The sequence below is a fragment of the Trichomonas vaginalis genome, chromosome V (genome assembly GCF_026262505.1).
Source record: "Trichomonas vaginalis G3 chromosome V, whole genome shotgun sequence".
In the NCBI taxonomy this organism is placed as follows: domain Eukaryota; phylum Parabasalia; order Trichomonadida; family Trichomonadidae; genus Trichomonas; species Trichomonas vaginalis.
Genome location: NC_067207.1, coordinates 10,244,100 through 10,270,157, shown reverse-complemented (window position 1 = coordinate 10,270,157; position 26,058 = coordinate 10,244,100). Strand labels below are relative to the sequence as shown.

The following is a 26,058-nucleotide window of genomic DNA, read 5'->3' as shown; positions in this document are numbered from 1 at the left end:
CTTAATGTTTTATGGTTCTTGTCATATTCCCAGAAACAGAACTTTTAAACAAATTCACCTTTCTTGTTTACACTATGTAGATTTTATGGTCGACAGATGTTTTGCTGTCGAAAAGCTTGTCTCGAATATAGATAGCGAAATCGCTAGACATTTTCTAAAAGATAAAAATTTTAATTTTTCTAAAATATTTAGAAAAAAAGTTTGCTGACATTGACAGAAATTTGAGAATGTTTTAAACAAGAACAAGGAGAAGTTAGAAAATGCTCAGATAAAGCCTATACATGACAAGTCTTATTTGCTCATATGTATAACAGGTCTAATTGCACCACCTGGGTCGGGTAAGACTTTCACTTATCTTAAAATGGCTGCACAACAACAAGAACTAATGAGAAGAACCCTTCTATAGGGTAGTCATTTGTAGTACTTCTGGTCAATTTGACCAAACCGTCAATTCGTTCAAAGATATTATAAAGAAGTCTAAGTTAGTATGTATAAAGGATACTGAGTTGTTAGATTGGATAAAGAAGTACCAAAGAAGAGTTTTGAAGTACAATGCTATAAATGAGTATATAAATTCTAAGTTTAAAGACCCAAATGAGGAAATGCAGAGAATATTAGAGAAGAAACACTTCAGAAACAAACAGAAAGAGATAGAATACATTTCGAAGAAATTGCAATCTTACGATTGGAAGACTTACCCTCATAGGTGTCTTCTTATCTTAGATGACTTTGCTTCTCATCCTTTGCTTAAGAATAGAGAACAAGATATGTGTCGAATTCTTAAGAAGCTCAGACACTTTAACATCTCAGTTGTCATTTGTGTACAGACAGCAAAGAGTTTAAGTAAGGATGTAAAGAGAATACTTACTGACATTGTACTTTTCCCCGGATTGTCCGAAGACGATTTCATGGAACTTATGAAAGAGTCCATGGCAGGTAAGTTTGACAGACATGAACTCTGGGAGAAGTATAAAGTCATACAAGACCCTCATACTTCTTTCAGAATTCATATCTACGCAAACAAAGTTCAAATTGTAAAAAGTCAAGCTTGAAAAATGTAAGTGTTTAGTCTTAGTAAGTCTGTTGTGGTGCTGGGGCTGTCGGTTCTTCTGGCTTTGGAAGGCATTCAGGAAGAGGGACGTCAGTCATCCGTTTGTGTCCTGTCGGAAGGAAAAACCTTTCCTGTTGGAAGGAAAAACCTTTCCTGTTGGAAGGAAAAACTTTTTCTGTAGGAAGGAAAAACTTTTTCTGTCGGAAGGAAAAACTTTTTCTGAAGTTCGACCAAAAAGTTCTCAATTTTCGAAAATTTGAATGGTTTACGGACGGACAACTGGAAAATTTTTTCTTGTCGTCGGGAAAAATTTTTTCTGTCGGAAGGAAAAACTTTTTCTGTCGGAAGGAAAAACTTTTTCTGTCGGAAGGAAAAACTTTTTCTGTCGGATGGAAGGACTCGGAATGCCAGAAGGATTTGACGAGGCAATTTACCTAATTGAGCTACTTGAGCCATCTGAAGTCAAGCGTAAAAATAAAGAGTGCAATTTACTCTACTTGTTTGAAGTTGTCAAAATACTCTGTTATTTTTTCCTTTAACAATGGCAAATCTTCTTTGAATGTAAGTATTGTACAACCTTTCATATCATAGTGTGTTTGAGGTAACGTATCTTGAACTATTTGTTTCACATCTTCATTCGGTGTCATTGAAATCGGTAAGTTTTCGCGATAGAACCAATTTCTGTCAGATTTGTAAATCTTAGCAAGGTCGTAAAAGCTTTTGTTGTTTCTTCTGACTAAATGCAACATAACCATATCTTTATCTTCTTCATTTTCCATCTCTTCAGTATAAATCATATACTTATAGTTCTTTTCCTTTCCTTTTGGTACCGAACGTGGTATTCTTTTCTGAATGTTTTTGTCTTTTGCTTCAATGACTTCATCTTTTGCTTCAAGCTTGTTTTCCATCTCTTCACGTTCTGCTTTATATAGTTCATCTAACATCATGAAAATATAACAAGCATAACGAGGTGAAGCCCACATTGCTACGGCATTTACTAAAAGTCTATGAACATAATATCCTCTCAAACCAGGAGCCAAATTCTTGCGATTTTCGTACGGAATCTCTACCCTCGGTTTTCCGAGGGTAGCAAACATATGAGGAAATTCTTCTAAAAGTTCTTTTGTCTGTTGGTTTTCAAACCAATGATATGCTTGCTTTGTAGAACGAAGAGCGTTCAAAATACTTTGCATCTGGTACATATCGTCTTTGACCGAACGAATGAGACGTAACTGTTTGTTATACTGTATGTACTCGTATTCTTCATTTATAGCTTCATGGACTATAACTGTTGTTGTGTTCTCGGTTGTTGACATATCTGTCTTTATATTCCGGATAAAAAAAATATTTTATAAAAAACTAACTTTATTTTTTCTATCTTAAGGAAATTCATGAAATTTGTGCTGAATTCAATAAAAATAAAGTTTAGGCGAAGCCCACATTGCAACAGCATTTACTAAAAGTCTATGAACATACCAACCTCTTAAATTTATTGGCAAATTTTTACGATTTTCATGTGTTTTATGCAAGACCGAAAAAAGTCGGTCTAGAGAAATTTCACTCAAAAGTTCTTGTGTGATTTGGTTTTTGAACCAGTCGTCTGCGTGTTTAGTGTCTGGAGCAAAACATGCTGTCAAAATACTTTGCATTTGGTACATATCGTCTTTGACCGAACGAATGAGACGGAGTTGTTTGTTAAACTGTATGTACTCGTATTCTTCATTTATGGCTTCATGAACGATAGCAGTTGTTGTGTTCTCTGATGTTGACATATCTGTCTTTACATACAAAATAAAAAAATAAATAAAAATAAAACTAACTTTATTTTTTCTATCTTAAGGAAATTCACTGTTTTCATGAGTTTTAGGCGACCCCGAAGGAAGTCGGTCTCGCTGTTCTTCACTGTTTTCATAGAGTTTTGGCGACTAAGGTTTCTTACCTACTCGCTGTTCTTCACTGTTTTCGTACGGAATCTCTTCTCTCAGTTTTCCGAGGGAAGCAAGCATATGCCATTTTACTCAGATTTTTGGTCATTTTTCAGTAAAAATATATTTTATGTTAGCATGTTAGATCTAACACGTTTTCTAACACGTTTTCTAACATGGTCTAAAACACACAAAACTCATGAAATTTCATACGGAATTCAGCAAAAATAAAGTTTATGTTAGCATGTTAGATCTAACACGTTTTCTCACCTGTTTTCTAACCTCTTTTTTCACAAGCGTTTTACATGGTATATGTTGCGATGGTTCATGACTCTAAACAGTTTTGTAGCCTCTATTTCTTCTTTTAGTACATCGAATGTTTTAACAATGCCGAAGGTTTCTTTATATTTCTTCTTGACGTCAGATAGAAGGAAATCTTCTGCTGTTGGATAGTTTTTGTTCAGAAATGTCAACATATCCATTTTATCTTCTGCTGGCTTTTCTGCTTCTTTCTTTAAGTCTGCATAGTCGTTTCTCATACGTTCTATCTCTTTGACGGAGTAGTTATATCTCCTCATTGCTGCTTTACATTTAGAACATTGCGGGTTCATTTTTGCGTTATATTCTGAAACCTTACCTGCTAAAACAACTAAAGCGTCAATGGTTTTCTTCATCTCAAACATAGCGGGTCTTATTTGTTCATTCCATACCTTACCTCTTCTATCTTTATCTCTTATCTGCCATACACATTCAGCAACTAACGAAACAAAGTTGTCGTAGGTCTTAAATTCTTCGGATTTGTAAAGGTCAGAAACATTCTTATATACCATGTCGCAATCTTTGTCCATAACCTTATGGTTGCAATGAAAACCAAGGAATTCATAATTTACCTTTCGTATGAACTTCTTTATTTCTACCGAGTCAGTTGCTTTGACTTCAATTTCGTCGAATTCAGGAATAGTTAGTTTTTGCTGCTGAATTTCAGGTAGTTTAGGCAAATGGTCAATAATGTCCTGCATTTCATAAAGATACTGTTCATTTTCTTCATCTTTCGCACTACAGTCTAAATTACATGTTAAAAGTTCTTGCTTTATCTTCTGGATTTTTGTTTCGAAAGTATATGAAGAAGGAATGAAGCTTTTCATCTCTACTAACATTGACGTAGGATTCATGACTAACGAGTTTGGTGCTGTTGTTGTTTGAACTGTTGTTGTTTGAACTGTTGTTGTGCCGATTGTTGACATTTTTATTTTTTTATACAAAATAAAAAAAATAAAAAAAATAAAACTAACTTTATTTTTTATTTCGGGAAAATTCATGAAAATTCAAGAGGTTAGAAAACATGTTAGAAAACAGGTGAGATCTAACATTCTAACATAAACTTTATTTTTGGGTCCTTTACACTCATTACGAAGAAGTCTTGACAAAACATTTACGAAGAAGTCATGACAAAACATTTACGAAGAAGTCATGACAAAACATTTACGAAGAAGTCATGACAAAACATTTACGAAGAAGTCTTGACAAAACATTTACGAAGAAGTCTTGACAAAACATTTACGAAGAAGTCTTGACAAAACATTTACGAAGAAGTCATGACAAAACATTTACGAAGAAGTCATGACAAAACATTTACGAAGAAGTCTTGACAAAACATTTACGAAGAAGTCTTGACAAAACATTTACGAAGAAGTCTTGACAAAACATTTACGAAGAAGTCATGACAAAACATTTACGAAGAAGTCATGACACTTTTTCATTAGATAACTGTTATTTTTTGACGAAGTGAAGAGTAACACTTCGTCAAAAAAATCCCTGAAATCATATCTAACATACAAAAAAATACAAAATAAAACTAACTTTATTTTTTCTATCTTAAGGAAATTCATGAAAATTCAAGAGGTTAGAAAACATGTTAGAAAACATGTTAGATCTAACATGTTAACATAAACTTTATTTTTGGGTCCTTTACACTCATTACGAAGAAGTCTTGACAAAACATTTACGTTCATGTTTGACAAAACATTTACGAAGAAGTCATGACAAAGCATGTACGTTCATGTTTGACAAAACATTTACGAAGAAGTCATGACAAAGCATGTACGTTCATGTTTGACAAAACATTTACGAAGAAGTCATGACAAAACATTTACGCTCATTACGATGAAGAAGTCTTGACAAAACATTTACGTTCATGTTTGACAAAGCATGTACGAAGAAGTCATGACAAAACATTTACGAAGAAGTCTTGACAAAACATTTACGAAGAAGTCATGACAAAACATTTACGAAGAAGTCATGACAAAACATTCATGAAGAAGTCATGACAAAACATTTACGAAGAAGTCTTGACAAAACATTCATGAAGAAGTCATGACAAAACATTTACGAAGAAGTCTTGACAAAACATTTACGAAGAAGTCTTGACAAAACATTTACGAAGAAGTCTTGACAAAACATTCATGAAGAAGTCTTGACAAAGCATGTACGAAGAAGTCTTGACAAAACATTCATGAAGAAGTCTTGACAAAACATTTACGAAGAAGTCTTGACAAAACATTTACGTTCATGTTTGACAAAGCATGTACGAAGAAGTCTTGACAAAACATTTACGAAGAAGTCATGACAAAACATTTACGAAGAAGTCTTGACAAAGCATGTACGAAGAAGTCATGAAAATTCAAGAGGGTGAAAAAAAATGACACTTTTTCATTAGATAACTGTTATTTTTTGACGAAGTGAAGAGTAACACTTCGTCAAAAAAATCCCTGAAATCATATCTAACATACAAAAAAATACAAAAAATGACACTTTTTCATTAGATAACTGTTATTTTTTGACGAAGTGAAGAGTAACACTTCGTCAAAAAAATCCCTGAAATCATATCTAACATACAAAATAAAAAAATAAAACTAACTTTATTTTTTATTTCGGGAAAATTCATGAAAATTCAAGAGGTGAAAAAAAGAGGTGAAAAAACAGGTGAGATCGCACCACTTCACCTAAACATTATTTTTGGGTCCTTTACGCTCATTACGATGAAGAAGTCATGACAAAACATTTACGAAGAAGTCTTGACAAAACATTTACGAAGAAGTCTTGACAAAACATTTACGAAGAAGTCATGACAAAACATTTACGAAGAAGTCATGACAAAACATTTACGAAGAAGTCTTGACAAAACATTTACGAAGAAGTCTTGACAAAACATTTACGAAGAAGTCATGACAAATTCATGAGGTTAGAAAACGTGTTAGATCTAACATGCTAACATAAACATTATTTTTCAATACTTTTTCAGCACTTTTCCGTAGTTATATATGAAAGACAATTCGAGATAAAAGTCATAGTACAATGGAATAATATGTTGCACACCATTTGTTGTGAACCAAACTTGAAAGTCAGAGAAACTGTTACTAGGTGGTTCGTAGAATTTAGAAGCAAAGTCATAAAAGTCCTTACCAATACATAGAAAACTATTGTTGCTTGAACTGAAACTTGCATGACACATAACATTTTGAGGGTCAAACACGTTTCTATAAACTGTCAAATCTGCTGGTGGAAGTATAAATTTAAATGGACCATCTGGTGGTAATGGTTCGTTCTGGTTTAGTAACCGAAGAAATTGTGCCCAAGAACGTTTGTCTACTTTCCAAAATAAAAACTCTGTATCTCTTGGAGGGTTAATTTCAATCTTTTGAAATGAAACGGTGGAGTTCATCTTGTCATATTCTAGTTTCAGATAGTATGTTCCATTTAGTAAAGAGTCGTATTTTTCTTGAAATTCCCAATAATATTTGTTCATTTGAGTTTGAAAGTCATTTAGAGTTTTCTCAAGACTTTCGTCTGAACGAACTGTAAAGATTCTCATTTCGTCAAATTTGTCTATTAGACCATCAGGACCTTTATACTGCCCATGAAAATATACTGCGAACATAAATGCGTTAGTTCTATTTGAAAACAAAACTCTTCTAAATGCTATTGCCTTTGCATCTGAAGGACTTTGAAGCCAACGAATTGGATAGTCAAACCTGTATGCTCGGGATGAAATTTCTTCATCTGAAATAGTCCTACCAGCATTTGTAAAGATATAGTCTAACGGTTTTGTATCTGCTACTTTTGTTCTTTGTTTTTCAACCTGAAGCATTTAATATATGTAAAAATATATTGTTTTAAAATGGTATGCCATTTCATATTTCTCATCTAACAAACAAGTTTCCCAACGGTCTTCTCCAACAAACTCAGCGTACATTTCAAATAAAATTAAAAAATGTCACTTTTTAAAAAATAAATTTTTACTTCATGCAATGTTTTATTTCTGTGCCGTCTTCAAGTATGCCCCAATACTTACGCTTGGAGAGGACATGAACTTCAGAAAATACCTTATCTAGCTTAAAACAGCCCATCTTCTCACTGACCATTCCCATTTCAATGAGTTTGTTGTACCCTTCTTCGTTCGTCATGAGTGCGTCAATGTTCTCATAGTAAACCACAACTTTCGATTTGACTTCGGAGAAGAATTTGTTGTAGTTGTCAAGGACTGCCTTTGCGAACTGAGGGTAAGACCAATGTTCGACAATAGGTTTTAATGTGGTTACTAAGCCACTTTGACCTTGAGTGAATTCGTACTTCAAAACAAAAGGAGAAAACCTTTCAACAAAGTTGTCGACCTTCTCATAATGTTTACTCTTCATCTCTTGAGGTTTCTTAATGGAATATCCCCATGTCGAATTCATAAGCAATTTGAGTGTCATTGCAAGTTTGGGGTTTGAAGCTTTCCTAATATCATACAGTTGTTGTATGACTTTTCCAACTGTATAGTTCCTTCCCGGGAACTCACCATCTTCGTTTGGAATTCCAGTCGGAATATATTGGACAAACCTCATGTATGCAGCGTTAAGGTCGACATAGTATATCTTTTCGTTTGAGTCGAACTTGTCGCAACCAATTGGTCCAGTTTGTGGAAATTCAAGTGAGTCTCTTATCTTCTGAGAAACTTCTCCTGTTATCTCATAAACATCGTCGAAGCAACCTGTTTCATATAAAACCTTCTGACCTAACTCAGATGCTCTCCAATACAATTTGACGTCAATTGGATGTCTCAATGGAAGTTTGTTTATAGCATCTTGAAGTTCTTGCAACCTCATTGGAAGTTCTTCTGGTTCAGGTTGGTATCCGAACAATCCAACTCCTTGTGGAATTGTGTACTTCTTTTGTACTAGAACTTTGTCTGGAACAACTTTTGGTCTTGCTAACAGTGAAAAGTTTGTTTCGTCTTTTGGTACAAAAGTTTCTGTCAGCTTGTCATCTGGAATTGGTTCCAACAAACCTTTCTCGAAAAGAATGTTTACAGCTCTGACAATGTTGCACTTGCCTTTTCCGAACAATGGGTTTGTAAGACTTTCGTTCAACATGAAGTGGTTGTGGACAATTGCAATCTTCAACCATGGTAAATTGAACTCAACAACATAGTCGTCATGTGAAGAACCTTTAGCTGTAGGTATGTTGACTCGGATATTGACATTTGCCAACGGTGCAATTTTTGCCAATTGACCTCTGAGAATGTACCTTGTCTTCACACATGACTCAAGATACTTCATCTTCTCTTCTGAAACAAGACCAGAGTTCCTGAGACATGTAAGAATACAAGGTTCATTGACAATTGTTTCAATTGAATTGTAAATTCCATACCTTGTCAAGTCAATGTCAGACTTATTTATGAACGGGAAGTATCCAGCATGTTGTCTGACTGCTTGAGGGTTAGGTTGGTACCATTCGAACTTGACACTTGCAATTCCTTCAATTGCATTCAAAATGTCTGAGTCGGAGTCAACCATTTGTTCTCTCTTTGTAGTCTTGAAAGCGTCAAGAAGTTTTGCAGCTGTTTGTTCATTGCCATTTGCATAGTAAATGTGACCATCCAAATCCGTTATGGTCAATCTGAGATTGTGTCCTTTCTTATTTCCGTCTTGTATGGCAGCAAGTACACCCATGAAGCCTTCTTTGTTCTTTCCTTCGTCAAAGTTTACTGTAAAGGTTCGACCAGATGTAATTTGACTTCTAACTTCACGGTACTTTTCATATGCATATCTTGTTCTTTCCATGGGAGCATGTGTGTCTTCACCTTTTCCTTTTTTCCTTCTCAAAGGATGCAATTGTTCGTCATGTTTCCAGTAGAATCTGGCAAAGCCGTCGTGTCCTTCAACTTGAGGTTCACTAACATCGAAAGGCATGTCCATAAGACGTTCTTCTTCTAACCTCTCTAGTCTGTTTGGATAATTTGCACGTGCTGTTTCCAAATCCATTTCGTAGCGAAGACCAGACAATTTGTCATAGACTTTTATGGGTCTTCCCTTCCTATATTTAAAATTCTTCGAAACTCTCCAACCATATCTTTGTAACTCTGCTTTTATTCTAGCAGACTTTCTATCCATTCTATATGGGGCATTTTTATAAAAATAAAAAAAATATTTTTTTCTTTACTTTACATAACCGCCTGCTGCCATAAGTCTTTGACGCCAACCCATACCAGCTAATGAAGGTTGACTTGGTTTAGTTTGGAAACTAAACTTTGGTTTTGGTTTATCTTCAGTTTTTGGTTTTTCTTCTTCTATCGGTTTTTCGTCACTTTTCGGTTCCTCTGACTTTACCTCACCTGCAGGAACAGTTGTGTCGTCAACATCTTCATAAATATCATATGCCATTTGTTTTTGTTTTCCTTTCAACTTTTTGTGTTTGTTGTAAAGTTTAGAATATTTCGACTCTAAGTCAATGAGATGTTCTATAATGAACTGTTGGTCAGTGAAGTAAACTTTTCCATCTGTTGTCTCGAAAGCTCCTTCAGACTTCAATATTTTATTTGTGAGAGTCTGTTTCTTTTTTGAGATACTTGCCGTTCCATTTTTATGAAAAGTGACTTTGTAGTTAGGGTTTGTATTTCCAGACCTGGCACTTTCTATTATTGAATTTTTCTCTTCATCTGTAAGTTCTTTGACAGGTTTTGACAATGGTTCTGAACTTTTTGTTTGTGGTGTCAAATCTACCGTTTCAACTTCTTCGGTCATTTCATCTCAGTAAAAAAATTTAGTTTGGTTTGTTTTCAACTGGTTGTTTAGGTTTTTTAAGTCGGTCTAAAACTTCCTGAGGTATAGGAAGAACTTGACAAACACGTTGTGTAACTGCTGGAAGTCGACAAATCCATCTTGAACCCATTTGTCTCAATGCTGTATTGTTCATTTCATCTCAGTAAAAAACTTTACATTCCCCACGTTTGAGGTGGTTGCGGTTGGTTATTGTTTACCCACTGTTGTGCATGGTTATATCCTCTGTTAAAGAATCTTTCACCTTGGTCCATATAGTGTCCTGCTTGGTTATAGTAGTCATTTGCTTTGTTATAATAGTTTCCTGCTTGTCTTCCTACATTGTCCATCCATCCTTGAACTTTTCCTCTTGTTTCAGGATTTGGAATAAGATTTGTTGCATCTCGTGCTACATCCCAACCTTTCTGTACAGTTTGTATAATAGGTTGTGCTTTCTCTTTAAGTATACCTAATGTACTCAAAATCTTCCTTCCAACTCCAAATACACCTCTAGCTATTGTTCCCACTGCGGGCAAAAATCTGGATGCAACTCCTGCTAATGCGCCAAATAAACCCATTTCTTATGGGTTAAAAAATGACGAATCCAAACAAGAACCCCTATGTTTCTAAAGCGACAAAGAAAGCACTCATGGTAAAAATCTTTAGTTCAACACCAAATGCTTGGTTTATGGATATCTTGGAAAACATTCCGAGAGTTAGAACAGATGGACCACCATACTGGCTAATATTTGTTGGTCAAAACACAAGATACTGTGAAGCCATACCATTATGGTCCAAAAATATTTTAGATGTGAAAACTGCTTTGACAATATTCGTTGACAAATACCATCCAACAAAACTGACATCTGACTGTGAAAGTTCTTTCAAATCAGATGATGTAAAAAACTATCTGCGTTCAAAAAATGTAAACCAATATTTCATTGTCGACCAAAACCATTCTGCTCTTGGTGTCATTGACGGTTGTATAAAAATGTTAAGAGACTTAAACCAACCACAAGGTGGTGAAGCAAATGAAATGTCATATGACGACAAATATAGACACTTCTCCATGGCAAAGATGAGACAAGTTTTAAATATTTACAATAGCCGTAAAACAAAAAGGTTTGGGAAACCACTCCCCCGAAGAAATGAAAAACAACCCTGACTTAGAGAAAGACTATATATTTAATAATTTAGTCAAAAGAGACAAACAAGAAAGAATGCCGGGCTTCAAACTTCAGAAAGGTGACAAAGTAAAAATAGAAATACCTAAACGCGACCCATATGAAAATACTATTGACTATGACAACAATGGGAACCCGACAGGTACTCACATTCGTGTTCGTAAAAATAAAGAAAGTATACAAGAGAATATTATGAAGTTTTAGGCAAACATGGCAAAATGTACAGACTGCAAGCAGAAGATAAAACGACTATTGTCAGACCTCGTTTCAAACTTGTCAAAGTTCAAGGTGGTATACTTTCAAAAACAGTTCCTAACAAATATAAGACAACTCCTGACGAATATGCTAAAGAAGTTGAAAATGACGACTAAGCAATTCTATACCATGCGTAAACTGTCATGTAAGGTGGCATGTAGTCTTTACCCAAGCCTGTTGGATTTGTTGTGAAAGTATGTGTATGATTTCCTCCTGGTTCAGTTGGTCGAAAAGTCTTTTTTGCTGAATGGTTATAATCTGGAGATAAAACGTCATTGCCAGCATAATATTCTGAGTTGTATAATGGATGGTCTCTTAATGAGTGACTATGGTCGCCAGAAAAGTTTGTAGTTCCTGTATGAGTGTGCGGTGGAAGGTTTGCTTCTTTAATTTTCTTTGAACCTCCTGCCGTCTTTGAATATCTAGCACAGTATAAGAATTTGTCTACAATCTGCTTCCATTCACCAAAACCTAAAACTGTTGCTGGATTTGTTGAATTCATTGACGTATAAATAGAGCCTGCAGGATATAATGTTTGAAGTATTTCAGTCTTTAATGTTTGAAGCTCTGTTTTGTCAGCCTTCTTATCTAACATTGCTGGTAGTTCATGTGCTTCAAAGTTTCTGGCATGACTTTCAATGTTCCTGCAACTGTTATCTAAATTGTTTAGTGTATCTTTTACGCTTGTACTCGGATTTTCTAATGGTGCACTTGAACCAAGGTCAAAGTTCAATATTATGTCGTCTGCTGTAAAAGTTGTAAAACTTGTATGTGTATGAGTCTTATTTGCTTTCTTCTCTAACTCATCGTTAACATAAGTTTTATCTGCTTTAAGGTCTAAACATCCTGAAACCCATCCTGTATCGGCTTTAGTTTTTAAAATCTTCGATGTCCATCCATGATACCATTCAACCCTTTCTATAATTTCATTATCTTTTTCGTTAACATATTCCTTATCTGCTTTCTTCTCTAACGCACTAGCCACAAGTTCCTCATCCGCTTTCTTTTCAAGGCTAACGTTTAAGTCTGTTATTTCAGATATAGAATGTGTATGAGTCTTTTTAGAATATTCGTTTTCAGCTCTTGTCACTTCACTTGACATTTTATTGTCAACATATGTTTTGTCTGCTAGTTCAGGATGAGTATGTTCTTTTGTTGCATAAGCATTGTTAGCTCTTTCTTCTTCTTTTGCTATTGCATCGTCTACATATTCTTTGTCAGCTTTGTTGTCAACATCTGCTTTCAAAAGAAGTTCATTTATAGGTTTCTCGTTTAAAGTTCCTTTTGTTGGATTTATACAGACAGTATTGTTCTTCTTGTCTTGAAATAGAAACTCATCTGTCATTGGGTTTAATGTCAGTTTTAAGTTTCCTTCTTTCAATGACTCAGATATCTTAGAATAGTTTGAAAAGTTTGTTGTGTTCTTATTTAGAGCTTGCACAATGAGTTGTCGGTTGTGTTGTATTTCTCTTATGGAAGCAATATCTTTCGACATTTTTATTCTAGATAAAATATGCTTTCAATAGAAAAAGAAAATTCAAGAGTTGCTACAACTAAACCATTAGATGAACTTTTTACTAATGTCGGTCAAAAGTTTGAGACAGAGACCGTAAAGCATGAAGGCTATCGTTTTGACTACCCATTAAGATGGCTAAGAGACCCATCTGTCACAAAAGCTATTGGCTTTCGTAGAATGAAGTTCATTTCAGAAGCCATACATGGTTTCCCATTTACGGTCGGTTTTGAAGTTCGATACTATAACAAAGAAAAACATATGTATGAGAAATTTGAACAGGGAAAACTTTTACAAGTTAGTTTGCTTGTAAACTTAGAAACAACTCTTCAAGCTTTTCAAGAAAAATAAACGATATCTATATCGAATATGCAAACCAGTATAACATTGACGAGGGAGAGTACCATCTCGATATTATTTATGACAGGAAAAATGCAACTGTTAAAATCAATAGAATAGAAGACCTTGGAGAAAACGTTTATATTTCTACAAAATATAACAACTTGGCATGGTATAGATTTATGAGGATGTTAAATCAGCCTGCAGCATATCCAGTACACCCAGACTTTTATGAAGTCGAAAACCCTAATGGAACATATGAAAATGTTTTCGACCAAGATGCTATTATTGTTCATGCTTCATTTTCTGGCGCCCAAAACTCTTTCTTATGCTTGGCAAATGACTTTTACGAAAAACCTACAAAGTTATACGAACCACCAAGTGGAAGTATTTCAGACTTTCAAGTATGGTTTACTACAGATGGAAGAAAAAGAATAATTCCATTATACCATGCGTTTTACTTAGAACTTAGTTTCATATACAACTACTATCGAACGGTAAAAATATAATTTTTTAATACGGTTGAGGTGTTGGATTTGGTTGCCAACTAGACTGTGGTGCAGGTTCAGGCTGTTGTATAACAGGAGCTTGTTCTTCTGGTTCAGGGTCTTTAGGTATAATACCAACAAACTGACCTACTCTTTTACCAATATTTTTGACTCCGTTCCAAATTCCTCTTCCTACGGTTTTTATTCCATTCCATATACCTCTTCCAACATTTCGAAAGAAGTTTCCTATCTTACTGAAGAAACCTATTTTACTATATGTAAAAATCTAATGTCCGCCTAGTCTCTTACGTTTCCTGTTGAGTTCCATAGCATTCTTTAACTGCAGCTCATACATTCTGTTTCTCCTCTGGTAGAAAACATATTCTGGGTCAACTCCTGTGTTCGCGTCATCTGCATAAAGTTGTTTATATCCCACTTCAGGGTTTATATAAAACTCTTTCCATCTCATATTTGCATACCATGGTGGCAAACCTAACGCAGCGTCATTTGACATGGCAGTTTGCATTTGTACATCTGTTGGCACTTGACCATAGTTTGCCATTGCAGTTTGTATTCTAACTTCATTTGGAATATTCTCTGTGTTTGGTTGTCCAGGTTGCTGTGCATTCGCTAAGTTCTGTGCGTCCATTTAATATTAGATAAAAATATCTCTTACGAGTACATATACTGAACATTTGCAGGCATTGGTTCATCTTCATATTCTCTGTACTTTTCTGCCACGTCAAATAAATAAATGACACAATGGAAAAAACCTAAAACAAGTAGTCCTATTTCAAACCACATTTACTTACTAATAAAATTTCTTTGTTATGACACTTTCTCCGGTTTATAGGACCTCTCTCATATTCTATCTTGTCATATATAAACTCATAGTCATGTATGTCCTCTAACCATCTCATAACGGTTTCCAAACCACTTTTATCGGATGTAAAGTAAAAGCATGGATGGTTATGTAAAACGTCTAAAGTTTCTAAAGAGCCTCTCAAAGTCCAGTCTACTTGGTATTGAAAATCCCATGTGTTATAGAACGGCGGGTCCACTATAAAGAAAACATTTTCCTTGTCTTTATATTTTTCATACAACTCTGTCCAATAACATCTCACAAACTCTATACCCTCAATATATTTTTCTATGTCCTCTTTGAAAACATTTGTATAGTTAAGATATAAAACTTTTGACATAAGTGTTTCAATGTCATGAACTCTTATAGAACCACTATATAATAGTCTAGCAGATATACTATCCCAGTCTATATATTCTGCTTTTTTCAAAACCTCTCTCACAATATTTTTCTTATCTAATGGTATACGTTCCATCTTACCTATAGGTATCTTTTCTTTTAACTCTTTCAATATATTGTTTGTGTCTGGAATATGTTTGAGACGGTCCATATAGTTGTCGAAGTCATTGCATATAATCTTTGAGTCTGGGAATATTGTATGGCACAAATGGGATATATAGAAACTTCCACCGAACAAATCTACAAATGTTAGACCATTCGGTAGTTTCTTAAGTTCTCTCAATATAATATCTTTACATTTACTCTTATTTCCAAAGAACGGTAACGGAGGTTTTGTAAAATTCATTTATATATAATAATAAAAATGTTTTTTCCTGAAAAGTGACAGAAAAGTAACAAAACATGAAAACATATATAATTTGTGAAAAGCGACACATTATATAATGTTTTCGACCCAGAAGAAGGCTTTCCGAATAAAAACTTCATTTATACTAAACTTTTTATGGGCTAGAGGGCACGAAGTGCCTGGAAGGCCATCCCAAGAGAAAAAAAACTTCATTATACTAAACATCTTCAGGGCTAGAGGGCGCAACGCGCCTGGAGGCCCCACTACCTTTTTTTTTAATCATTTACTCAAATATATCAAAAGTTTTATTTTTATATATAAAGATAACTACTTTTAAAAAAAAATACCCTATATATTTTTGCCATGTAAACTATTTTTGCCATGTAAACTTGTCACTTTTGTCAGAAGTGAAGTGAACCGAATTTTCATGCACAATAATTTTTTGCAATTCGATACCATGAAGATTCAATCGCAATAACACAAGATTTTGATTCCGAGTCAAGAATTAGAATACCACAATGGTGTATTTTGGAAGATCTATACTCTACAGTCTTAAAACGAAGCCTAATATTTCAATGTTGTATATGTTTTCAATTCGTTAAGGGTGCACACGAGAGGATCATGTAAACTTCAGAATTTAGAACCTTATTTTTTAGGCATTATCTTGGCTACCTATTTAGGCTCGAAAAGCAAAAAATATCAAAAAATACAACTTGAGTCCATTATGACCCTTTCATTGAGGTAGTTTTTATCCGCTAGTATTTTCCCTTTGAATCTCTTTACAATTCGAAATCAAATTCAAAACTCAGTAGAAGAAAGGAAGAATCGACTTACTACGGTTGTAATACGAATAAATACATATATTTAATTATTTTTATTTACATAATAATTGTTTGAAGCTCATATTCCAACAAATTTTTAAATAAAAACATTAAAATGTTGAAAATGTTCATATATTTTAATAGGGTTTTGGCACTTTATTGAGGAATTACTACATACATAGTCGAACTGAACTTGATATTTTGAAATTTAAATTATTTATCAAAATTAAAATTTAACTTGAAATTTATAATTATTTAGTCATATTTTGCATAATTCTAAGTAGATTTTGTAAAAAATCAAGAAAGAAAAATTTTAACGTGCTTTATTTTTTCTTTTTTATAATAATACATATTATTATATAATTAACATATTCATAATGTTTCACTCTTTCAAAAATATAATCCTCCTCCTCTCAAATAAACGTACATACGGGTGGCCTCTTTTTTCAAAAAATTAAAATTTGAAATTTTGGGCTCAAATATTAGAGATTTTTTCAACCTTCAACGATATATGTTGTCTATATCAGACCTCCTTTCTTTTTGATACTTAACATTGTTCCTAAATCTTAGCCGTTAAGGCTGTTCTGAAAATATTTTTTTTTCGAAAAAATTCGAAAAAAATTCTTAAAATTCAAAAATCCCTTAATTCCTGAGGATTTTGGAAAAAAGTTTTTACATGAACATGTGTATATTATATGAAGTATATTGATAAGGTAAAAATCAAATTTTATTGCATATTCATCGAGAAAATTAACTTATCGAATCCCTCAAAATTGAGAGGGTAATCCTCCTCCTCTCAAATAAACGTACAAACGGGTGCACCCTTAAGGAAATTAGAATGTATTATGGTGATATTCATGCATAATCTTAAATTATTTTTTCTGATTTCGGATTAATTCAAACAAATTCAAATTTTCATTTTCTGATAAAATGTAAAAAGTTGTAAATCAATATATAGATCTACTAAATATAATTAACGGATCTTTAATTTTTCCATTCAAAATGAAATTTAACAATTATTATCAAATTCAAGTCATCTACTAATATCAATATTAATTGTTCTACAATCAAAAATTTGATAGTAAAATGTTTTTCGGTTTCTTTGAATTACAAACGTTTAACCCTAACTATTCTATCTTTAGTATTATGCTTCCAGAGCAATATTAGCCAAATAAATAAAAAGTCTGTTATTTGAATTCAGAGCTCCTCAATCTAATTATATAATAATATTGCTATTCATTATATTCTGTATCAAATATGAACAATTCAATTTTCAACAAAAATTACTGTTAAATTAATTGTGAATTAACAATGCTGAATCCCTCTTCATCTATTCATCCGAGCACATCATTGGAAAGGGATTTGGAAACAAAAAATCTTCTTATTCAAGGTAAATACAGCCATTTCGATGTTCTTTTCCCTCTTTTTTACAACGCATTTCAAAGCAATTCGATTCCTTCTATTCTATACTATATTGCTGCAGGTTTTGGGGGATTACAGACGATATATTTATCATTGTGGCCAATGTCTTCGTTTTGGACAACACACAATAACGCAAATGTCGACAAAATACAGAAATGGGCAGATATAATTCTATTATTTATAAAGAAACCATATGATACAAAAGAAGCTTTTATTAAAGAAATGATTTTCTTTGCTCTTTGCATGATTTCAATTTCATTGATTGTCCTTCAATTGTTATATTACAAACTTCATCGTAGATTTATACGATTTTTATTAAGTCCGATACAAGGATATGATTTACTTGGCTCCTTGGGAATTTTATCTTCTTCGATGACAATTGGGGAAAATTTTAACAAAATAACACTTCACGAAACAGATGTTTATCTCGTAATATCTACCATTGTTGCTGTTTTCAACATAATTTATGAAATTTCATATCATACACTCTCTATGAAATTATATTCGAAAAATGTTGCCTTAACGAATGTTCCATTTCTGAATTTCGATCCATCAATCAATTGGGAAGTCATTGTAGTTAATTCCATATGCATAATCCTCACGTATATTTTCCAATATTTCGCAGACTGGGCATATCTGCTTGTTATATGGCCACACTTCGGATTTTTCCTCTATTTTGTATCGCTAACATTCAAAATCGGGTTTATTGTTGATATTTCCAATGCTTTGATGTTTTCAATAACATTAACTGCTGTTTTATTGGATATTGTCACGTTTATAGTACATTTTGCTAATAACATCAATCATAACGTTCCATTCATCATTGCAGTAGTCTTTTTCTTGATAAATCCGATAATCGGAATAATTTTCTTTTCAATTCGCGAGAAAAAGATAATTAAAGAGCTTAGTGATGAAACCGACAGCGTAAGAGAAAACAGAAAAGATTATTATGACTCTTTGAAAATTGCAAAATCTGTTGGCCATGCGACAATGTACTTAACTGTTGGCATTACTCATGCTTGTCCGATGCTATATGACTTTTCATTGATAGAATATCTGTTTTCTTCGAAGATTTCCGATGAATTTCTTCCTTTTTTGATACAAATCGTAAACTTTTTCCCAGAAGAGACAAGGCTTTTGAACAGATTGACTATGGCATTGACGTCAAAGAAGGGTTTACCTTATGATCAGAGATTTTTGATTTTTGAAATTTATAAAGTCAAAACTTTGAGGCAATTTTCTGCTTCTGCTGATTCAAACTTCAAGTTGGCAGAGATGAAATCACTTTCCAGACAGTTGGAAGCTGAAATTAAGGAAGTTTTGGACTCAAATAGAAAAATTAAATTTTCCTACTTTGAATATCTGTCGATTAAGACCAAAAGAACTGATGCCATCTGGAAAGAAGCACTAACGACATATCCGAACAGTTCAAAATTCTGTGAAGAGTATTGCAGATTTTTAATTGAGTGTAAAACGGATTATATCGAAGGAATTAAGATCAAATACAGAGAGAATATGATTGAAATGGGTAGAAGTTACTCTGTTGACTTTTCTTTCCGCTCATTAGTAAAATTATTTCCGAAATACCTCACAAACGACATTCTTGATCTCAAAGGACGTGTCATTCGGAAAAGGATGAATCTCAGTCGCAGCAGGAATTCTTCTAGTGCTAACTTTGGCTCTTCTTCCAGTTCGAACATTGCACACAGCCAAAATTCATCCGAAATCGATGATTCATTACAAGAATCAATCGGAAAGAAATCTTTCCATTTAGCAAAACAAAGAATAGCTCTTCATCGTGCTCTTGTTAACAAGTATCCTAAGTCTTTAAAGTGTATAATTCCTCTTGCAATTGTTATTCTTATTATTGTTTCTATTCTTGTTTTGTTTATTTTCTTTTACGCGAGATCTCAAATGATTGCAGCCACAGAATCAATGAATTTATTGGATGCGATGTCTAAAACAAGGTTTTACATCGCTATCAATGATATGCAGATCATTTTGAGGATGTGCAATGATAGAAATAATTTCGGAAGATACAGTTCAATTATAAAAGCATTAGATCGTGAATGTGAATCAGAAGATGTTATATTTGAATCAGAAAAAGATTATTTAGTTCAAAGTTTTCCAAATTTACATAACGCGATGAATGAATTCACCAATTTAATTAATGACATTGCATCAATGGCTAATCAAGGAATGAATGTTTTCAACATCGCATCTCATTTGTTAACAAACAAGTTTATGTTGTATACTTGTTATGGTGGATATCCTGTTTATTATGTCAATGAAACAATCACTACAATGGTTACTGTATTTTTCGCACATCAATCATTTATCATCACAAAAATTAATTCAAATATTTCTGACATGTATTCTTATCATCAATTTTGTGAATTGTTATCTAACTTGAAGATGTTTTACACATACATTCCTGAGGTATTCACTGACTTCTGCAATTTCCAAATTGATCAAGGAAGTGCAGTAAAAGATAAGTTTTCAACAATAGGAATAGTTATTCCAATAATCATTGCATTGATTTTTTTCCTTCCTATTTTAACTCTTCATTTATTGATCAAGAAATCAGTAAATGAAATAACAGAAATCTTGTTTTCATTGGATACAAAAACAAGACAAGATGCAAAAGAAATGATTTATTATTCAGATGATAATGAAAATTTGAAACAAACAGAAAATCATCATCAAAGTTTTATAAGTGTTTGTTATATTTTTGTTATATTATTTATTTCTTTGATTATTGTTGTTTTAGCTGTTTTAATGTGTATGATTATTATTAATTCTATTAATCACGTAATTGATCTAAATAGATGGGATCAATTAGCAACATTAAGATTGTCTTTAACTGCTGAAGTTATGAATACTTTGACATTCGGATTAACTTTACATGATAATCCAGGATTAACTCGTATTTCAACAAAAGAACAAGCCGCAGAAATGATCTATGTATTGGCAATGAACTTAAAGTCATCTAATGAGAAGTTATTATTAGGAACTGATGATGTTTCTCCTTGTTCAGGTTTCGATGAAATTTTAGATAAAGAGAATTTTCAAGATGAATCGATTAACTCAGATAATTTAGAACTGCATGAGATATACATGCATGGATCGATTAATTCACAACTGAAAATATTACTTGATAACATTAAAACAATTGTTGAAGAATTATACATTTCTCCAACTTTGTCAAATGATGCTTATTCAACAAATGTTCATTTATTGAGTCATCATTTATCAAAGAAATTAATGAAAGTCACTGATAGACTCAAAGAATTATCTCATATAGAATATAATGATATGTCTGCAGATTTGGCTTATTTGTTGATTCCTTGTTTCATTTTAGTTATTTTATATGCAATTGTTATTGTTGTTTATTACAATATAATGAAATTGACATATGAAGGCGCAATTTCTATTTTGAAGAGAATTAATCCTCTCCATTTGATCAACAACAAATTATTCATTCAGAAGTTTATGATGAAACAAACAACAAATACAAATGAGATCCAGAAAACTGTTTCCGGTTCAATTATCCATAATTTTGATGATGTTGTTTTGTGTACAAATGTTTATGGTGTTATTGATATTGTTAATACATCAGCAACATCTATTCTTGGCTATTCATTGGACCAATTATTAGGACAGAATGCAACTTCATTTTTAGTCCAAGCTGATGAAGAAAAAATTGTTACACAAGTAGATAACATGAGAAACAACAGGAGTTCATCAAATGTTTTTGTTGAAGATGTAGCAGTGTTGACAGACACGAATCAATTAGTTCCATGCAAATTAACATTGTTAGGAATTAAAAACAATAATGATGAATTGAAATCATTTGTTTTTATTTTGCATGATCAATCACAACTTGCAAAACAACAAGAAGAAGCAGAAAAAGCTAAAGCAACTTCAGAGAAATTGCTTTACCAGATATTACCAAGAGATATTGTTATCAGACTCAACAGAGATGAAACAGATATCACATTCACTGTTAATTCGTCAACAATTTGTTTCATTGACATTGTTAAATTCAGTGAATATTCATCACATTTGAGTCCACAAGAGATTATGTATAACTTAAGTTATTTCTTTGGAACTATTGATACTATTTCATCTAAATTCAATTTGCTGACGAAGATCAAAGTTATTGGTGATATCTATATGTGCGCATCTGGTTTGTTTGATGACAGCAACGAACACGCCGAACAAATGATTTTGTTTGCAAACGAATTCGTCAGAGAGTTGGATGAAATAAATATCAAACTTGATTGCAATTTGAGTGTAAGAATTGGTGTAAATAGTGGCGGACCAATTCTTGGATGTGTTTTAGGAAAAGAGAAACCAGTTTTCGATATCATTGGAGATCCCATTAACGTTGCTTCCCGTCTTCAAAGTACTTCGCCTCCAAATTGCATACATATGTCACAAGGTACTTATGACATGGTTTCTAATTTGAATTTTGATATTAAACCAAGAGGAGAAGTTTATTTGAAAGGAAAAGGAAAAACTAACACATATTTGATGAATCCTCTTCAAACACTAATGGCACAGAACTCTCAACTTGATGGAAATCCATTGTCAATTGCAGGATCTCAAATTCGATTGGTTTCTCAATTATCTCCAATACAATCCGAACTTATGTTCCAGAAACAGGTATAATGTACTTCATTATTATTTTTGTATTTTATTTAAATTTGTTTTTAATTTTTATTTTTACTATCCTATTTTCTAATACACTATTTTGAAAATATTGACAAGTTATGCTAAGGATGTCAATTTGGAAGAAAAGTGAGAAAATTCCTAAAATGCTAAAAATGAATTTTCCAAACGTGCTTTTTTATCTCATTTTTTTGATTTTGAAAAAAATTTGGAGAGAAGAACTCTTCGTTTTTGAATTTTATCACGATGGTTTTAAAGTATATTAGACACATGTATTGATATTACTATTTTTGTATATTTTGAGAGAAAATCCCTAAAAAGTGAGAAAATCTAAGACGGTTTGAGAAAATATATAAACTATTGAAAATTTGAATTAAACTTCTAATTTGGAAAAAAGAAATTTGGAAAGAAGAAAAATCAAAAATCGAGATTTAGACTCAGCATCAAATGGAGAACAAAATGTTTCTTCATATGAAGGGAAAAAAATTTTCTTGTGAACAAATAGAGTTTTTAAAATTTTATTGTATGTAATGAAATAAACAAATATTAAAATTATTTTTTGATAACAAGAAAATTCCCAACAGAAAATATTTGAGACAAAGAAAAAAGAAATTGAAAAATATTACTCTCCTTTATATTTCATGAGATTTTAAATTTATTCTCATAAAATTGACAATTTTATACGTTTAGATGAAAATAATTGATTTTGCTTGAAATAAAAATTATTGTTTGCTTACAGCTATCAAATAGATTTTTGCTATTTTGATTAAAATTTGTTAATCAAATTAATAAATTTTTTGTAAATATCTTAAATATCTGGATCACTCACTGATACAATGAATTGAACGATAAAAAAATACAAACTCAACTAAGTTTCCTGTCTTTCAACTAAAAAAATTATGCAAATTAAATTAAATTGTTTATTCAAATATTAAACAAAGATGAAGTAATTACAGTTATCATAAACTTTATGAATAACTCTGTAATTGGTTCAGATTTTCGTAAAAATATTTTTATTAATATCAATAAGAATACGTTTACCTACTATCACAACATATCGATAAACAAGAGTAGAGTGATTTTTATCATCGAAACTTTTTAAAAGCTGTAAGCTGGAAGTAAAAATCTTGTTTTTTCTGAGTTAGTTGTAGAACTATTGATGCACGAGTTATCATTGTGATGTAGACGGATGTCAATGTACTGACTGAAGGATATGAAGTGAATTGAATTTCATTGAATTTCAATTTGATCAAAATTTGTTGAAATGATATGAATGTGTCAACATCTGTATCACTCTCTTTCACTCCTTCCCTATTTTTTCGAGAACGAAGCTAGCTCAGCTTTCGCTGAGCGAATTGACACTTTTGATGCCCTAAACGTACATGCTCTCAAATTTATCGAAAAAAATTATACAACCTAAACTCGTCTATTCTTATTTTAAATATGATATTATCCTTAGAATCCACACTAGAATATATTTAAATCAACTTTTAAAAAAGTTCGAATCCTGCGCATCTCACTTTTTAAATTTTCCAAAAGGAAAATTATATTCTCCTAAAATGAAAATAATTTTCCGAATTGACATCCTTAGTTATGCAGAAAATAGTAGTGTATTATTCGCAAGACACATCTTAATAAAATTTAATTTTTTTATTTTTGAGTCTTTGAGCTTAAATCTCATAAACTGTAATTCTTTACATTAATCCAAAAGCTGTTTAAAATAAAGTTTGTATCGAAATGTTGATAATTGAATTTCAATTAAAAGAAATTGAGTTCATAGATAAGGATATGATATATTCTTATCATAGACATAAACGTAGTGACATTTTATTTTGAGGTTTCGATCACTGCCCGTTTATATTTTAATAGGTTTTTATCTTTTTCAATGGATTGTAAGTTCATAGAGAAATACAGTGAATTCATTGAAACTTATCATAAACTATTTCACCTAAAACAGCATGAGTCATCCGAATCGGACTATAAGGAATTCACAAAAGTTTTAATTGACAAGTACAAGATGCCTATTGAAAGTTTGGCTTTAAATTTAGTTACTGCAATCAGATATAATGTTCAATCTATTGATTTCTATATTACATTTCTAAACACAATGGTCGAGGAATATTCAATCAATAAATTTAGCTTGAAAAAAATAATAAACGAAGTTAGAGATAACAATATCCTGAGAGTGTTTTTAGATTCATTTTCTAATATTATATATTTCGGTGATCCCTTTGACTTATTTGAGGATGAAAACAGTCTTGATGTCATAATTATGAATGATCAAATAGATAAATTCAAAGAATATATATCTACAAACTCTCTTCGTGATTACTTTTTCTTTGTTCCTGGTTTTGCTGATATTTCTCCAATGGAGGCATGCGCATATTTCGGTTCCGTTAACATCTTCTTTTTCATTTACAAATGCTTGGACTTTGAGATTACTGAAGGGTGCTTTCATTGTTCATTTATTGGCGGAAACATTGATATTATCAATGAATGCATGAAGCATTATGAAATAGATGAAATGTGTTTACAATTCATTATTGAATCACATAATGACAAATTTCTCGATTATATTTTCGAAAGAGATCTCTTTGAACTAGAGGATATTCAGGATGATTTAATCATTGAATCATACAACTTGAAAGCAATGTTTCATATTTTTAATAAAGACAAAAACTCTATAATTCCATGGTGTGCTGCATTTTGCATCTTATTATAATAATATTGATATTTGTAAATACATTTTAGACTCATCTAATCCAAATATAATTGATATTGGCGTTGAAGATTTATCATTTTTAACACCACTTCATCTTGCCTCAATAAATAATTGTACGGAAAGTGCAAAATTTCTAATTTCACGTGGCGCAGATATCAATGCAAAAGATGAAGAGGGAAGAACCTCACTGCATCTTGCTGTAGTTAATAAGGCCCAACAAATCATTGATCTTCTTATATCACTTGGCGCAGATATCAATGCAAAGGATGAAGATGGAAGAACCCCACTGCATCTTGCATGTTATTATAAGAAAACAGAAATCAGTGAATTTCTGATTCTAAATGGCGCAGATATCAATTCAAAGGATATTAAAAATAAAATGCCAATACATTTTGCAGCAAAAGATTCCCATCCTGCATTATTAAAGTTATTAATTGCTTATGGTGCAGATGTTAATGCTAAAGATCATAAAGGAAAAGCTCCTCTTAATTATGCAAATACAAGCTATGGTCAGCAATCATTAGAGATTCTTCTTTCAAGTGGTGCGGATATTAATACAATGGATAATGAGGGAAGAACTCTTCTTTTTGAAAAAGTATCATCCCATAGAAGAGAATCGGTCGAATTTCTTATTTCACATGGGGCAAATTTAAATATAAAAGATAAAAACGGCGAAACAGCACTTTCTAAAGCTATTGAAATAAATGACACAAAAATTATTGAAATACTACTTTCACATGGTGCACTTCAATATAATTGAGAGGATACGCCCATGGATGCTTATAGCACAAGCACTTAAGCAATGTAATTTATCATTTGTTAATCTTGATACTTAAAATATTTTATTGAATTTATTTATTGCTATGTAATTATCAGAATTATACCAGTAACAATTTGAATGCTCAAATTTTCATAATAGAAAACAGTTTATGTTGTCGATTCTGATTGAAGTAACTGTTATTAAAGAAATCTAAAGAT

The 26,058-nt window shown here is 32.3% G+C and overlaps 12 protein-coding genes and 2 pseudogenes across 14 annotated transcripts, besides 2 other annotated features; 4 read left to right on the top strand and 10 right to left on the bottom strand.

The window, feature by feature from the left end:
* Positions 1-12,413: part of a mobile genetic element that runs on past the window's edge.
* On the top strand, positions 603-1,052 carry TVAGG3_0311180 (protein of unknown function, DUF4106 family; the record flags this gene model as incomplete). The annotated part of the gene is made up of 1 exon (XM_051229833.1): positions 603-1,052. The coding sequence occupies one exon, from the start codon at positions 603-605 to the stop codon at positions 1,050-1,052; it is 450 nt and encodes a 149-aa protein (XP_051099563.1).
* TVAGG3_0311170 (uncharacterized protein) lies at positions 1,540-1,995 on the bottom strand (the record flags this gene model as incomplete). Its single annotated transcript, XM_051229832.1, has 1 exon — positions 1,540-1,995. The coding sequence occupies one exon, from the start codon at positions 1,993-1,995 to the stop codon at positions 1,540-1,542; it is 456 nt and encodes a 151-aa protein (XP_051099562.1).
* Positions 3,267-4,220, bottom strand: TVAGG3_0311160 (organellar and viral DNA polymerase type B; the record flags this gene model as incomplete). The annotated part of the gene is made up of 1 exon (XM_001307377.1): positions 3,267-4,220. One exon carries the CDS (start codon positions 4,218-4,220, stop codon positions 3,267-3,269), a length of 954 nt encoding a protein of 317 aa, XP_001307378.1.
* Positions 6,263-7,123, bottom strand: TVAGG3_0311150 (uncharacterized protein; the record flags this gene model as incomplete). Its single annotated transcript, XM_051229831.1, has 1 exon — positions 6,263-7,123. One exon carries the CDS (start codon positions 7,121-7,123, stop codon positions 6,263-6,265), a length of 861 nt encoding a protein of 286 aa, XP_051099561.1.
* Positions 7,272-9,410, bottom strand: TVAGG3_0311140 (DNA/RNA polymerases family; the record flags this gene model as incomplete). The annotated part of the gene is made up of 1 exon (XM_051229830.1): positions 7,272-9,410. The coding sequence occupies one exon, from the start codon at positions 9,408-9,410 to the stop codon at positions 7,272-7,274; it is 2,139 nt and encodes a 712-aa protein (XP_051099560.1).
* TVAGG3_0311130 (phage tail repeat-like family) lies at positions 9,456-10,040 on the bottom strand (the record flags this gene model as incomplete). The annotated part of the gene is made up of 1 exon (XM_051229829.1): positions 9,456-10,040. The coding sequence occupies one exon, from the start codon at positions 10,038-10,040 to the stop codon at positions 9,456-9,458; it is 585 nt and encodes a 194-aa protein (XP_051099559.1).
* Positions 10,060-10,212, bottom strand: TVAGG3_0311120 (uncharacterized protein; the record flags this gene model as incomplete). Its single annotated transcript, XM_051229828.1, has 1 exon — positions 10,060-10,212. One exon carries the CDS (start codon positions 10,210-10,212, stop codon positions 10,060-10,062), a length of 153 nt encoding a protein of 50 aa, XP_051099558.1.
* TVAGG3_0311110 (uncharacterized protein) lies at positions 10,232-10,633 on the bottom strand (the record flags this gene model as incomplete). Its single annotated transcript, XM_051229827.1, has 1 exon — positions 10,232-10,633. One exon carries the CDS (start codon positions 10,631-10,633, stop codon positions 10,232-10,234), a length of 402 nt encoding a protein of 133 aa, XP_051099557.1.
* A 594-nt stretch (positions 12,414-13,007) lies between the features above and the next one.
* Positions 13,008-13,855, top strand: TVAGG3_0311090 (annotated as a pseudogene). The gene has a single exon. A coding segment is annotated over exon 1 (848 nt).
* A 4-nt stretch (positions 13,856-13,859) lies between these two features.
* Positions 13,860-14,065, bottom strand: TVAGG3_0311080 (annotated as a pseudogene). The gene has a single exon. A coding segment is annotated over exon 1 (206 nt).
* A 55-nt stretch (positions 14,066-14,120) lies between these two features.
* TVAGG3_0311070 (uncharacterized protein) lies at positions 14,121-14,483 on the bottom strand (the record flags this gene model as incomplete). Its single annotated transcript, XM_051229826.1, has 1 exon — positions 14,121-14,483. The coding sequence occupies one exon, from the start codon at positions 14,481-14,483 to the stop codon at positions 14,121-14,123; it is 363 nt and encodes a 120-aa protein (XP_051099556.1).
* A 139-nt stretch (positions 14,484-14,622) lies between these two features.
* TVAGG3_0311060 (phage tail repeat-like family) lies at positions 14,623-15,441 on the bottom strand (the record flags this gene model as incomplete). The annotated part of the gene is made up of 1 exon (XM_051229825.1): positions 14,623-15,441. The coding sequence occupies one exon, from the start codon at positions 15,439-15,441 to the stop codon at positions 14,623-14,625; it is 819 nt and encodes a 272-aa protein (XP_051099555.1).
* Positions 15,442-16,043: 602 nt separating this feature from the next.
* Positions 16,044-17,086: a mobile genetic element.
* A 700-nt stretch (positions 17,087-17,786) lies between these two features.
* Positions 17,787-22,358, top strand: TVAGG3_0311040 (guanylate cyclase protein; the record flags this gene model as incomplete). The annotated part of the gene is made up of 1 exon (XM_001307379.1): positions 17,787-22,358. One exon carries the CDS (start codon positions 17,787-17,789, stop codon positions 22,356-22,358), a length of 4,572 nt encoding a protein of 1,523 aa, XP_001307380.1.
* Positions 22,359-24,228: 1,870 nt separating this feature from the next.
* On the top strand, positions 24,229-25,957 carry TVAGG3_0311030 (cyclin-dependent kinase inhibitor 2C-related family; the record flags this gene model as incomplete). Its single annotated transcript, XM_001307380.1, has 1 exon — positions 25,460-25,840. The coding sequence occupies one exon, from the start codon at positions 25,460-25,462 to the stop codon at positions 25,838-25,840; it is 381 nt and encodes a 126-aa protein (XP_001307381.1).
* Between the last annotated feature and the right edge of the window lie 101 nt (positions 25,958-26,058).